The following is a 15,476-nucleotide window of genomic DNA, read 5'->3' as shown; positions in this document are numbered from 1 at the left end:
CGGTGCTCACAGGCTCCACACGCAATAGAAACACCATCAGGAGGTGCTATGGGTGCTGTGCTGCATTTTGCAACTACAGAAGAACCTGGTTTCTACCGTGTGTTCCACAGATGCCCAGAGATCCACCGGTCAGCTTTCAGGAGGTGTGTGAAAGGTGCGTAAGGTGAAAGTCTATTGCTGAGGAGGCTTAAATTTGAAGGAGGCTGCATCCATTCATGGCCCAGCATCCACTTCAAGAGGCCTGAGGGGGATTACACACACTGAAAAAAGCTTGACAAACATTTACAAAAGATTTTGAATCCAGGCTTTTGTGGACTCTGCCACACAGCCTGGAAGCGGTCTCAAATCTTTGCCATCCCCTGCACAGCATTATTTCACAAAGAGAAAATCTGCCTCATTAACTCTATATTGCATTTACTTTGATATTAATGCACTCAGCATGCTCTGAGTGCTAATTGCACCGAGTACCACTGGAATGTCACAGATCCCTTCTGCAGACTGCAGCAGCACGGTGTGCTGATCAGAGCACTCAATGCTGCACAGCCGGGGGGTCCCAGCACCTGGAGGGACATAGGATTATCCATACCATCCTCTCTTGCTTTATAGTGCTAGCTCTGATAAGTAGCATCTTAGATACTACTTTGATACTTCGCAGACTTTGAGCGTCTTTCTCACCAGGATGATAACAGAACAGTAACTCATGGTGCTAATACAGTAAGAAGGGCATTATCCTAAACCATCAGGTTCCTGTTCAATGCATTTCACCTCCAGAGCACAGCACAGATGCGTACAAGCTCTACTCCGTAACCCAGAATCTCTGCAAAGCTTTTGGTAGAGTTGAAAACAGTTAAGTTTCTTTTCTTCTAAAGTTTTGGATTTTTTCAATTGTAACTTAGTACTTTGAGCAACTGCAGAGAAGAGTAAAGACAGGGTGCATTGCACAGTGCTGATGGGCAACCCAAGCATTGTTCTAGCTTTAAAAAAATAAACCACAGCTATAATCTTACCTTGTTTACCACCAATTATTGTTTACAGTTCAGCTCCTCGATTCAAGTAAGTCAGACAGTGATTACAAAGAGCTGACATGCTTTAGCATCCTGGTAAAGTCTCTCGGTGCTTTACAGCAATATATCTACCCAGTGCCAGTGGCTGGCTTTGACGACCCATGACAGTTTTGATTTGAGATTGTTCAGATTGCAAAGACTGACACTGCTACACCCAGTAGACCTACTGTCCATGAATAATGAAGACATAAGCCATTGTCTGGAAACAATAACCAGAAGATTTTTTTCTCCCTCCCAGCTCCCATTAGGCAATAGGACACTTTGATTAACCAGACAAATTCTCCTGGGAGAATCCATTAAAATAACACTGAAGTCTCAGCATTTCTCATCCCATTTAGACACAGATACAAGAAGCTTACTGCTGGTAGATGGTTTCAGCTGACAAGGATAGCAAACAAAGGCATCTATGCATCCACTGAACAAGAACATGACAGCAGATTTCCCCAGAGGATCCTTCTAACACACTTGTATGTGCTGCTGAGGCAAAGGAGGCTGAGATTAACAATGACCAATTACTGGGTTTTCTTGTTTCAGATCCCAAGGCTACCACAAGTGCCAATGAAGACCCGAAAACCAGTCTGGTCCTCTGGGAAACAGAAAGCCTCAATTGCCTCACACAACTCACCAGAAAACAAAATGCCAGAAGCTGCGGAGGATGGATGAATCTGATCTGTTTTTGACAGCCTCTAAGACCTGGTTTCACTAATCATGACTGTTTGGTGGGTTTTTCTGCTCAGTTTTAGAAAGGAAATACGAATACGAGTAAGATGTAAAAGGTTGAGAAAAACAAACAAGAGAACAAAACAAACAAGAGCCCTCAGGAGAACCCACAAGAAGATCCCATCCCTCGTGGGTTGTTTTTCTTTTTTCATTATCTCGTTGTTAGGACACAACATTCAAGTATTATGTTTTGGCAGCAAATGAAATTCTCTCCCCTTCACTTCTGTGCTTAAAAATTGCCTTTTTTCCCCCCTCATCCTTGAGGTCAGCAACCCTTTCCAGAAATGCTGGGAGAAGTTAGAAGCAATGCAGCCGATCAGTCTCAGCCACATATCTGGGCTCAGTGTGGCCATTCCAGCAATAGGGCACCAGAAATGAAAAACAGCATGACAACAGATGCACAGTTCCAGTCCTAGCTGCTGCAAGCCAGAATTAAACTGCACCTAAAACTAGCAGGCCAACGATAGAGATGCTGAAAAATACCTGAAGGCCCTGAAACCAGCACATGGTTTATTCTTAACGCTTTTCCAGAACAGGATTTTCCTACATGGATAACGTGCACATGGGTGTATCCTTTCTACCCTCAGCTGTCTCTTGCTGCAGTACAACTTAGCTCTGTGTTCTGTTAACCTCTCCTTTTCGATCATCTGAACTGACATCTAATTCATTACGAGTAATCAGCTTTCACCACCAACAACCTGCTGCCTGCTGATAGATATCTGACACGCCAGGCACCGTTTGGGGTCAGCATTACTGTAGGTAATCAAAACTTCGACTATGGAAACTAAATGTTGGTTTATCCTGAAAGTACACAGACTTCTCAAACCATTTTCCCCCAAAATGTATATCATCAAAGTGCTGAAACACTCAATTCAGATGTTATCACCTGATACCTGAGGGAAAAAAAAGAAGGGAGAAGGGGAAACAGCACCTATTCTGCTCTTACAGAAGCCAGAGGGCTGATCTGATCAAAACTGACAGAATTGTTATCAGTGCACAGCGCAATCTGAGAGCAAATGGGAAGTGACACGCATTAAATTAAAAATAAAAATCACCCAAAGTGCTATTAATGCATGTTTGCCAAAGTAGAACAGTGTGCACAACTTTTGCAGTCAAAGGGCTTTCGGCCTGCACTCCTGTTAGCCAAGTGCTGTCAGTGCTGAGCATCAGAGAACAGGGACTCAGCAAGGAGCTCTATTTTAAAGAGGGAAAAAGTAACCCGAAGAGAGAGCTGCTGGCAGGGCTACGTGCAGAACGCAGGTCTTCCAAGCCTCATTTGAGCAAATTAACTATGATGTGGCAACCTACATTGGGCTTGAGCAGGGACCTTAAACAAGATACAGCAAAACAAGCTGCAGGCACTCTGCAGCCCCAAAGCAAAGAAGGCAGGTGAGCTCCTGTACTTCTGTTTTGCAGGAGTTGAGCGTAGGCTTAATGGCTACATTGGAAAGACAATATTAAAGGAGGCAGGAGAGAGGAACCTTGTTCCCCCAGGGATGGGTTTTAACAGTACTTTTGAACCTGCGCTTTGTGAAGTACAAATCAGAAACAACCCACATGAAGTGGGACTGACAGTCCTCCAAGAATGATGCTGGAGGACAGCATGGAACCCGTAAGTTGTGTTCTCGTTACTCACATCAAGGCTTACGGCATCTCCTCACACACAGGTAATTTGGCATGAGCTGAATAAGCCCAGCTGAATTGCAATGGAACTTCCCATTCTCTCCAGGCACACTCCTCACATCCCGTCAGAAGTCATGGACACTGCAGGACCGTGTTTTTGTTTATACCACGGGCATCGCATTACGAATGCAGGCAACTTTAAGCTGCAACATCTGTTTCCATGGCAATGGGACTGCATCAGCAATCCACTGGGTTTAGTTTAGGCCATCTTCACTTTGGCTTCAGCGCTGTGCACAAATCATTACTGTTAATAGCAAACCAAGTGATGTCACTAGTAACCATGGTGCCCACAGCTGAGCTTTCCATGTGCCCTTTGCGCTCCAGCATGCATCCTTCACGCATGACAATTATTTTAATCCAATTAGTGCTTGTAAAAAAAAAAATAATACACAAAGGGCCAGTGTCAATACTTATTTAGCAGAGGAAGGTTAGTTTGAGTCAACAAGACAGCGATCAGAATGTGAAGCTTCACACAGCACTTTGACTTCTTATTGCACTGCACTCATAGGAATGACCCGAAACTCTTGAGGGAGGGGAAGGAAATCTGAACATCATCAATAGTTTTATTAATAAAGGCAAAAGAGCAACTGTTTTAACCTATCCTCCTTCTGAGCCTGATCAATAGCTGGGCAACACACAGTGCTTCGTTTCACCTGGGCAACGCCTCTTACCCCAGTACAAAACTTGGTCTGAAGTGTTCATACCATCTATTCAAAAACAAAGGCAGCATTAAAAGGAGAAAGAGAGCTGTAGAGAGCGTGCGTAGAGAAATCTGGAGGCTGCCCAGACTGGCAGAAACCAGGCCATAATGCCACAAAACAGCACCATCACCTCGCAGGCTGCTCCAGAAGGTGACCACATAGAACGGCTCTGTCGATATGGAGACCTCACACAAAGACCTCAGACTGACCATGAGCCCAGACTCCTACAGATTCCCTTGCTTTACAGATCGACAGAGCACCTCCACAGACCCATCCAACTGCATTTGGAAATGATGCTACTTCTTGACGGATCAGAACTCAACAGCACTGACTCTGTCTCAGCAGAATGAAGGTGGATATGCAGAAGGCCCTATCCTGCAGACACGACCATTCTCACCCAAGCCAGCACAGGCTACCTGTGCCTTCTCAGCAGTACCATCACTTGGTTCCTTTTCTTGCAATGCAAAATATATTCCTAAAAAAAAAAAAAAAAACCAACAAATAAAACCCAACCAACCACCACCACCAAAACCCTAAAATTAAAGTCAGGACAGGTTGTCATCAGCAGACTCCTCCGAGACAGAACAGATATATACATAGCATCATTTTGTACAAATACTGTATGCACTGCGTTATTTAGAATCAGGTCTAGAAATTAATGAAGCTGTTTGCACAATACCAGGATATTTAGGGGACAATTAATTGCGTGGGACTGTAAATAATTCAAGCATTAGGAGAACCGTTCTCACGGCCACTCGTTAATCACTCCACCTTACAAAGACACCCAGCCACACTCCTACAGAATCAAGGCTGTATGTGCCAGAGGCACATGAATTAGGAATCACTTTATTATGGAGATACCTCAAACTTGTTTACCCCACAAGCTTCATCTTTCAAAACGTCTGCTACACTTCCAGCACAATATTTCATCTTACCTTGAGTATTTACTCCCCTGTCTTTAAATGGATTTTTCACTGTATTAACCATTCCACAGACACTGCCCATGAGGATCACTGTCCCTAGTTTTAAAGGGGGGGAAAAACAAGCTGCCCATTATTATGCTGCAAGATGAAATTTCAACTCGGTATTCTGGATGTATTCTGATCCTCTGACTGCATCGCTGAGATTTTAGGGACCTAATGAAACTAATTCACTAAAAGGCTATATGCTAAAATACCAGAGTACAAATCTGAAGTTTAAAACCCTATTTTTGTTATATCCTTATCTCAGCATCACTGAGTTTTGTTAGAGAGCACAAACATGCAAACTGTCCAGGCAACACAGCTCATTACTCCACAATCAATCCTTTCTCCACCAGGTGTGGAATAACAGCCAATTTAAGGACTCTTTCAAGATAATGGCTACAAAAGAAGATAAAAAAAAAAGGCAAAATAGATGTTTGCTATTACAGCAGGTTTTTCCGAAATGCTCACCCATATGAGTGTTACTGTTGACTTCTGCAAATTAGACCAGGCCTGGTAACACTGAACAGACCCCTCTCTCGTTCCTGAAGCTATGCAACTGTGAGCATCTCAACCTCCTCTTTCACAGGGATGAAAGCCCTGGTGATCACAAAGAAAAGGTTATGAAAACCAGAGGAGGGACAAAGAATCTGGGAGTCACAGATTTTGAACGCTGCAGCATGGAAATTGGCAGACAAGCCTCAAACCGGGTTTGTGCTTTTAGGAAACTATGCATCTCCCAAGGTCTCTGGAGCTGTCAGCAGTGTCACCTGTTTCTGAAATTAAAGCATACGTGTCTGTCTATCCAGATGGCCAAGGCATCTGCAAACGAAACAAGAAATAATCAGCCATCCTGTTCTTCAGTGTCCAGAGATGAAGGGTTAGTTTGTTTTCACCCACTCAATCAATCCTTCACCATCTGCTGAGCCTGCTGGCAACTGCTAGGCATCACTAACAGTTTAAGGGATGCGACTTTTGCACCTCAAGAATCACAAACGTGCTCAATGATGAGGTCTGTTCTCAATGGCACTGCCTGAGAGCTACATCCAAGGAGAGCCCAGGTCCGTGCAGTGGTCTGAAGCAAGAGCTGGTGACAACATATTACTGTTATAGGCTTATAAGGATGATGTAGCAGCTGAAAGTAACTCATCCCCAAAAGGCAATCCCTGGGTCCAAATGAGTATCTTTCAAGCTCGTTGTCTTTGGAGGAAGGTCACAAACACTGAGAAAACTACATGGAGCAAGACAGGACTGAAGTTATTTATAACATAGAAAGCCAGCTATACACACCAGTATAAAAATAAGATTTAATAACATGAGGAATTCTCTCGTCTTATGCAAGAGTCAGAAGGGCAATGGCCTCCCGGAATCCCATGCCATATGGAACTGCAGTAATGAATGGTATTAAGATGATAAATGGGCTGACCTTTGGCTAATAACATACTGATCTTTCCACAAACACATACAGATCTTGGAATACAAGCTTTTAGGAGACAGAGATTTAACATTAAGATGTGTGCTGTTTCTGGGATAAGGGGGAGGCACACAGAAAGTACGTTCCCTAAACAAACAAGAAAAGGAAGCATGTGTTGGAGGAAGGGATAGCTGCTGAGTCACAAATATGCAGGACACCCAGAAGAGGAAAAATGTAGATAAATCTTATTAAAGGGCCTCTTAAGTGTCACACGATAAAAACAGAACGGTCCTATCCTTCACGTCCAATAGGCTTCACCATCCTTACACAGGCAGAAATATTGCACATGCCTTTGACGTGATGTACAGAGAAGACATCCACAGCAGAGTCCTTGGTTCAGCATTTCTGCAGGAAGAAAGAAATCCCTGCAGATGCCTCATGCCGTCCCTTCCATCAATGGCTTGTGCTTCATTTCAGGCCTCCACCATCAGTGCTTACCTCCAGTGACTTTCTGCTTACGTGGGGACACGAGCTGCAGTTTGCCCAGGTGAGACTGCAGCCCTCCCAGCGCCATGGGCACATCTGCAGGTCAGGGTTGTCTACACACCCCTTATCTTTGGAAGGAGGAATGGGATTTTTCATGTGTGCACAGATCTTATGAACAAAGTTAGAGTACAAAACTACTGTCTAGAAAAGAAATACAAATAATGATTTCACTGCTTTGAAGCATTTTGCCTTTTATGCACCAAAACAGCATCTCTCAGCAGATAGAAACATCACTGATTCTGAGTTCAGATACAAAAATCAGTATGTTTTAATTGGATAGCAAAAGAGAGAAAAGGACAACTACAATGAAAACAAAGTAAAAATGAATTTATGCTCATGGAAGAGCTAAGACAGCTCGGTGGTTAACGCAGCAAGGGCTCCCAGTCTGAACACACAGACCGCACCGCATGGGAGGCTACCCGTGAAAACACTGACATTGATAGATTAAAATTTAATAGAGAAAAGCCATTCAGTTCAAACCTGCTAGGCTTCAAGCAACTCAAAGTTACATTCAGCCCGCTGCTGTAATGTAAAATTAACTCATTTAGGGAAGGACCTAAGTGCTCCTTAAAGTACTGAAACCAGTGTCTCTGCAGATAACATTTCAGAAGCTAGCAGGAAGCAATTCTTGAGAGACTTCTTCTTCCCCCACCTCACCTCCCGTAAAAGCAAAAAAGGAAGGAGAAAATAAAAAAAGGAAGCAGCAGGCCACTCTTCTCAGTTTTTACAGGTTTACAAACCAGCCTGGGGAACTTCAAGCATAATGCAATGTGGGCACTGACACAATGATTCATTGCACGTCTTGCCTACCAAGTGGCACAGAGTACCAACTACAGATTATATACTGCACAGTTTTAAATCTCTCATCCATTAAAAATAGTAAATGTGAGTACAGTCTGTTCTGGCTTAACGGGAAGATCCTCTGCTACCTGGGCAAGATGTTGCTCAAACCAAGTCTGGTGGAAATTTTGTTATGACTTCAAGCAAGATGGAGGGAATGCTCTTCCATGCAAGGATATGAAAGGACTACTCATTGCAAAGGCAAAAACCTCCATGGAAACATTTAAATGGGACCGTAACACTACAGCCTGAGTCTGAACGCCTCTGCCAACATGGCTTGGAGGGACCGATTCCACAGGAAGGGTACCCAGGGCAGCTGTACAAGGCCAGCTGTTTCAACCCCAAGTGAGAAGGTCCTTTTGGAAAACTGAGTTTGGAGGATGCTGAGGTCCAGGACAATGATCTGACTGTCTTGAAAAGGCAACTTTCTACCAACTGGTTTGGAGTTAATAGGGAGCTTCCCTCGTGGGCTTGAAATTAAACGAATGATCAACTTCAAGTACATGCTTAAGATTGTATGAAACCCTTGAGGAATACTTGTGACATCTTTTTACACTGTTGGAAAACTGTTTCTTATACAGGACTGGGCTGATTGGTGACTCCAGCACTAATCATGCTGTACTGTACACAATGCACATCTCCAAAATGAACTTTTTGCTCTTCAGAATCACTCCACTCCCCAGGAAATACCTTCAATCTCTCTGTTCAGCATGTTTCAGCCGACAGTTTCTAAGGAATGCCTCTACACTGCTGTTTTACACAGATATCTCTGCTTGTTCCCCTGAGGAAGTTCAACATACACAACTTGCTTTTCCTGTGGCCTCCCTACACATTTCAGAGGAAAAGTAAAAGACAGACATGAAGCACATCCTCATCCTCTGAAAAGAACACGAGTCATGCTCCCCACTGCTCTCTCCCTGGCATCTGTCTCAAAGACAAAACCTCCACTTTTAAATCACACTGAAGAAAAAAGACAGTTGATATCATGGTCTAGGAAAAGCTCCCACTGAAGCCCACAGGAACCTTTCCACCAGTTTCAAGAAGAGTTGAAACAGATTCTCACCAAATGCTAAAAAACAGAGCAAAAACTCCATATGCTACTCTAAGTGGGTTTTCTGCATTTGTTCCTTTTTAAATTTGAGCTAAGAGAAATACAAAGCACAGCTAACTTTTTCCCTTGTTCCACTTGTACACATAGCAGTAAAGTCGTTTGCTTATTACACGAGCATCCAGCTCAGATGCAGCATGCCCAGCCCACGGCCTCTGTAGGTGGAAGATCAGAGACCTGACATCACCTCCCAGCACACCCTCTATTGCATCTGACCTAAGAGGAAACCTGATTTTGCTGCATATCAATGCACTAGAAAATGAGAGCAGCTGTGCAGCAGGGCTGGATGGATGCATAGTTTCTCAAACACTTTCCTGGACCAATGAAGCCTTAATGGCTCATCCATTCCTTTGACATTAAAATACAGCCAAGATCACTCACATGTGAACAGAGCGGAGTTCAGTGCTGTGCATTAACTAAACAAGCAGTTTAACTGCTAAAAGCAAGTAGCAAACCCATCCCATCAACTGAGCCCTCTGCAGCCAGTCTACTTGGCAGCACACCTTCAGCATTCAGCCTCGTTAAAGCAGGTGCACTCTTCCTCCTTAATAAGATCCCTCTCCTGCACACTCTATTGCTCAGTGACATTCTACATAGCTACTACACTGCTTCCATCAGCAGTGGCTGTGGAAGCCCCATACCCCTTCCAGGCAGGTACCCGAGCCCTTGGGCTCAGTGCTCTCCTCCTTTGGAATAGCTCATTCATTAGCCACTGTTTTGCCAGGTAGGTCAATCAGAGGTTTTGTGTTTTTAGGCAAAAGAGGCAGATCTTCAGGGCTTTATAACTGGAAGTTTATATCCCTTTTCTCCCCCACTTCTTTATAAGCACCCAGAAAACCTCACATTTAAAATATCTCCTTCTGCAGCAATTCCCCACTCTTCCGAACGAAGCCCAGTGTTACCTCATGCCCAAAGATCCCAGCTGAAACATGACTGACCTGTATCATGTAGAGCTGTGCAATTCGATATTCTTCCACGCTCATCGGAAGAGGAATACGATACTCCTTTATAAGCATTTTGAATACAAAATCTTTTGTCCGCTTAGAAACACAGTCCAGAAGCTTTTAGTAATGGCTCCTTAAATAATGGCAAAGAAATGCATTGAGGATCCCTGAAAAAGAGTGTGAGAGAGAGAAGCAGCAGTTATTTTCCATTCATGTTGGAGAATATCCTGTCAGGAAATAAAAAAAAAGCCCAAACATTAATTTTTGTAATAGCAATAAGCCTAATAGCAGAGACAAGAATCCCTGGAGTGTTACCAGACCCTTAATATCAAATTGAATGGGAACTTTCAGGGAAATTTTGATCTGCTTCATAGGATGCCATCAAAGCGATTACCCCTCCTGACCTTTGCCACTGTATCAATCAGACTTTCCTATGCAACAGCATCTCCATGGGAGAGATGTGACAAAAGCACAAAATGAATAGGCAGATCTTTTGTTGCTAGACAATAACGTATCTCTCCAATGTCAGCAACACACCAGAGATGCATCTAATCAAAGGTATCGGGTTTTACCCTCTCACGTTCATTCAGGTGCAAGAAAAGGCAGTAATTAGACATCTTCAGCCCTCAGAAACACCGTGACTGAGAATGTCATCTGGATTCTAACGGTGAGGATGGCCAAATTGCATTTTTCTTCCCATTTTAATTCAGAAATACTGTCTTGGTAGGATCCATTCTCTTTCACTTCCAAGTAATCTGCAGGCAAAATTCTCTTGTCATTGATGTCAATGCTAGACTCGTTTTTGCGCTGCTGCTTAAGAATACAGCCAAAGATCAAAGAGCAACAACAAAAAAATCCCATCATAGCCAGCCTTGAGGCAATTTAATAAAATTATTGCTTAAGAATACAGGGAGTAGAGCATTTACCACACCAAGGGTCAAAGCAGTAACTTTTCAAATACCCTTAAGATATCCCCATAGGATGTGGATAAAGGCAGGAAAATAAGACAAGGGAGGGGAGAGAAACCAAGACTGAGGAGGAAGAGGGGACAAAAGAGGCAACGCAGCCTCAGCAGGGCTGGACGGCCACTCTGCCAGCATGTAAGGCACTCGCCTGGTTCCTTCTCATAGCCAAACCTCATCTTTCTGCCTACTGAAAGTCTCCAGATACAGATGCTGCAGCAGATGCATCCCCAAACCCTGCAGTTGAGGAAAAGGTCCAACAATAAAGCAATGGATTAAATTGCAGGTTGGGAACCAGGAACTCCCACTGCTATCCACACTTTTCGCTGTTTGCGCATCTCTTCGCTGAATTCTCACAAGGCTTAGGGAGATGAAAACCCAGTGCCTGTGATGGGATCAGCTCCAACCTCTCTCTCTGCCTTACCTGGCCTGGTGCTGAGCTCACCTGGGAGCACAGATCTCAGCGTCCCAGCTGCAGGCTTTGACAACTTTGTCAGCAGCTTGCTGCTGTTCGATCGCTGCTTTCTAATCTGGCTATAAAGCCCATCCATCCCGGACCGACTCTTCTGGAAGAAGCTATCTGCCCACTGCTGCATCATCTCAACAATTTATCTTCAAATTCAATTCTCTGCTTCATTTTATTGCTGTCAGAGTAATCTGTGTGTATGTATTGTGTGCAGGGAGGAAATAATAAAAAATAATAATATATCTTTGCCATGCAAACCCTGTAGAAAGTAATTTCGGAGCGGCTGCCCTTCCTCCTGACACTGCCATGCAGGAGTCTGCACGTCCACACACACGTGCAGGATTTCCTCCATCAAGCTAATCCTAGAGAACAGGTGGGGATAATCTCATTAGGTGTTTTTATTTAGTGTCATGGCAAAGAACAACAATAATTACCATTTGACGGATCTTAAACACCATCCCTGATCTGCACTGGTGCAATGCTGGGATACCAACTCTCGGAGCTAATGGCAGTGGAAGATGGAGCAAGGTCTGGAGTGGCTTGTTAAACTTCAGAGACTTTGAAAACTGAGTTTAGAAGCTTCTCCCCCCCCAAAAAAAGCCCTGAAAGTGATTCTGCTTTCCCATAAGGACATCACTCACATCTGCCTGTGCTGCTTGCTAAGAACAGGATATTTCCTATCGATTGGAAGAGATGAATAAAACAAAAATAGAACCTTAAAAGCAATAAAATGGCAGGAAACCAGTACCAAGGAGGAAAAAATGTGTTTATAATGAAGTGCCAGAGAGGTAATAATTCAGATGGCCAAGACACAACAGAGACTATTTCATTACAGACTAAAATCCCAGCTGTGTTGGCCCAAAGCAGACGCAGCAGCCACCAACAGCTGAGGTTTCTTTGTAGAGTTCCCCTCCAGGTTTCTGTTTTCCTGTCAACGCTCAAAGCCCAGGATCTGGTTCAGCCTGCAGGTCCCCATAAGGCAGCAGGTTGCAGTGTCAAGCCTGAGGAAAGGCACTGCACCCAAACACTGCCCCAAACTCCTCAAAACTGACTTCTTGCAGCTCCTGCAATCAGCCCCAAACAGCAACAGAGACAGAACAGCCCTTGAAACACACTGGCCAACAGTAAGAAACACGTTTCATAGAATCATAAAGGTTGGAAAAGACCACTAAGATCAAGTCCAACCATTAACTCATCACCATCAAACGATGAACTGCAAAACATCTACCCTGACTTTTACCCAAGCAGAGGAACCCAGATGGAAAACCAGGAAAGGTAAATACCCAGCACCACACTGGGTCTCCCAGGGGTCTGCCAAAGCCCCACAGGACTGGAGGCAGCCCACAGGCTTTGCAGACCCCAGCCTGCTGGTGATGCAGGACACTGCTGTGCTCGCTGCTATTTCTGCTGTGGGCAAGGGGCACGCTGGTGTAGGCTATTATTCAATTTATACGCAGAGCTATAGTAACTGTGAGAGCCAGGCACATAACTTTATACCTCAATTGTTTTAGAATCAGGCTCTCGAAGTATAATTATGCTGCAGAGTCAATATCCTGCCGAGATGATTCAGGTCCACCTCTGAGCTATTGTTTCAGGCTGTGGCTGAAGGCTAAGGTGCAGTGCATTGTATTTACCTCTGGTTTTAACAGCTTCCCTCACAACCATGTCCAGCTTCTTAAGGAAATGCCTCTTCTTTAAGGGGGAAACCATCAGGATCTGCAGCAGCTGAGCAGGGAAATCTCTCAGCTCAGCTCAGAAAAAGGCGTGCAGTGTCCAGCAGTCACTGCAGGAGGTGAGGGCCAGTCTCACTGTTAGTAAATGAGGGAGCAAAGGGCTGATGACAACTGACAGCTTGTAATTAAGGAATGAGAGTTACTGTGTAATGGGTATTTAAATAGGAGGCCAAGCCCCAGCCAGACTGACAGGCTGGCCCTGAGGGGTACAGGAATTGAGTATTAAAGCAAACTCCCGGCTCCTCTGCACGGTCACAACACGTGCCGTGCCAGGGCTGCTGGTTCCTGTGTTCTACAGGGAAGAAATAAAGCCCTGGAAGCACAGAGCCTCACACAGGAGGCTCATTTTACATTATGATAAATGTTAAGGACTTCCCCGAGGAAAAAAGTCACCACAGAGGGTCATGCAGAGCCGTGGCAGAGGCAGGTCACAGCCCCAGGACTGCAGCATCAGGCTCTGCCTTGCACTCAGCAGCTGAGCATTTTCACATCTCTGAGAAATGAAATACAATTAACATTGAGAAAACGGCAAAACGAAGAGCAAAGGTATTACCTGGTAATATCATCTACCTTCCTAAAGGCTTCCTTTAGGTTTTCTACACCTCTTTAACGCCCCACGCAGACGGCTCCTTGGACAAGGTGGTATTGGAGAGATGTCAGCACTGATCCCACCCGGGCAGCCTCAACTCCTGCAAACACCCTGATGGAGAGCCCAGTGCCCAGGGCAGGAAGCACTGCATCCACACTGCGCTCTGATTTATTGACGCTATTAGAAGCAGCAGCAGAAACGTCAAACAGATTCCTAGGACCTAAGTCAGCATTTTTTTCAAGGCAGCCTCAACGCTCCCACCTTGATTAATGCAGCACCCTCCTTCTGGCCCAGAAGCAGCCTCATCCACGCAGAGTATCACTGCTACACTGACCCTTAGCTAACTTTAATCACATCACCCCTCTTTCAGGCATCTCTTCGTCTGAAGATTAAAAAAAACCCCACCATTTCTGTTTTGGGGCCAGCATCACTTGCCATAACATTCACCACTGCACTCACACACACATGCACATGTGCAATATATAAACCGGAGAGACAGAATGAGATGGCTTTTTATGATGTGCAGTGCTCAGGTTTAGTACTCCAGTCATACCCGCTGACTGACAGCTAAGGAGATTTAAAAATTCATCAGGCCTTGAAAAAAATAAATTAAAAGTTAAAGTTCCTTCAAAGTTCACGCTATTGCTGATTAAAGGGTGCGGTGGCAGCAAGTAATGTTCTTTGTAATCATTCATCTTAATCACACGTCTCAGCTGTCACATCTTTTTTTTAAACAGGAGTCCTTACACAGTGCTTACACACCCAGGTTTCTGGGCTGAGCTCAGAGCACACCTGGCAGTGAAGGAGCAAACATCTGTGTGCATCCCCAAACCGCAGCACAACCCCCGGGCTCAGCTGCAGCACTGAGCTGGAGAGCACCCACAGCCCCGGCTGCAGGCAGGACGAAAGGGAAGGGCGGATAAATGAAATCAAAGGAGGAGGAGGAAAAACACAGCATCCCTGGAAAGCAGCTTTTCTCCTGTGCAAACCTCAGGGAAGGCTCACTGAGAGATCCCAAATGCAGATAGCAGGGCGAAGGGCTGGGGACAAAGCGCTGCTCCAAAAGGAAGGCACAGAGCGAGTCCCATTTGCAGTACTTAATCTTTTCCCATTATTAGATACAATTTGACGTCACTTATAGAATTTAAGAGCTCACTGTAAAGCAGACGTTTATTACAACAGAAGGATGGAATCAGTCCACATGCAATACAGCATAGTGGAGCTATTAAATCTTGTTATAGTTCACTGGGCAGCCAAATACTAGCCTTAAGCAATGGGAGGGAAAGAAAAAAATAACGATCATCACACCACATCTACACATCCCTTTTTCTCCTTAAGCATTCCACAGTTTTGTCCTGTATCTTCACACTTTCCACTCCTGTTACCTCTTTAACATTTGGGGAGAAGCAATCTCAGCTCCCTTCGGCCCTCCAAGCGGTGCTGCAGTGGGATGCAGCCAGCCTGCGCTCACCTCTCACTCCAAGGGGACCAGGTGAAGTTCCACAGCTGAACTTGGGCTGGAAAATTAACACCTCAAGTCGTGCCATGCCTGGAGGTTATGTGGTAATGAACAAATAAAGGAGTCATTAAAAGAACTAATATACATAGTGAACTCACTGATGAGTGCGGAGGGAGAGACGAACCGCTCTCTAATCTTTTTGCTGATGCCGGGGATGAAGCTGAATATCAAAAAGAATGCGACAGCAATTAAAGGCTGTAAGGTTCTGGGCAGTCTCTGGGCTCA

The 15,476-nt window shown here is 44.6% G+C and overlaps 1 protein-coding gene across 15 annotated transcripts in view; it reads right to left on the bottom strand.

The window, feature by feature from the left end:
• PITPNM2 (phosphatidylinositol transfer protein membrane associated 2) overlaps positions 1 to 15,476 on the bottom strand; it is a 111,866-nt gene that overhangs the window by 50,872 nt on the left and 45,518 nt on the right. For all 15 annotated transcript variants that reach the window (XM_004945542.5, XM_415122.8, XM_004945545.5 and 12 more), the window contains one exon: positions 9,977 to 10,149. In XM_004945542.5, coding sequence (XP_004945599.2) covers positions 9,977 to 10,054 — 78 coding nt within the window. In that variant the 5' untranslated portion in view covers positions 10,055 to 10,149. The remainder of the gene's footprint in view (positions 1 to 9,976; positions 10,150 to 15,476) is intronic.

Source organism: Gallus gallus, chromosome 15, assembly GCF_016699485.2.
Source record: "Gallus gallus isolate bGalGal1 chromosome 15, bGalGal1.mat.broiler.GRCg7b, whole genome shotgun sequence".
Taxonomy (NCBI): domain Eukaryota; kingdom Metazoa; phylum Chordata; class Aves; order Galliformes; family Phasianidae; genus Gallus; species Gallus gallus.
The sequence above is the reverse complement of the archived record's forward strand: the minus strand, read 5'-3'. Positions and strand labels throughout refer to the sequence as shown.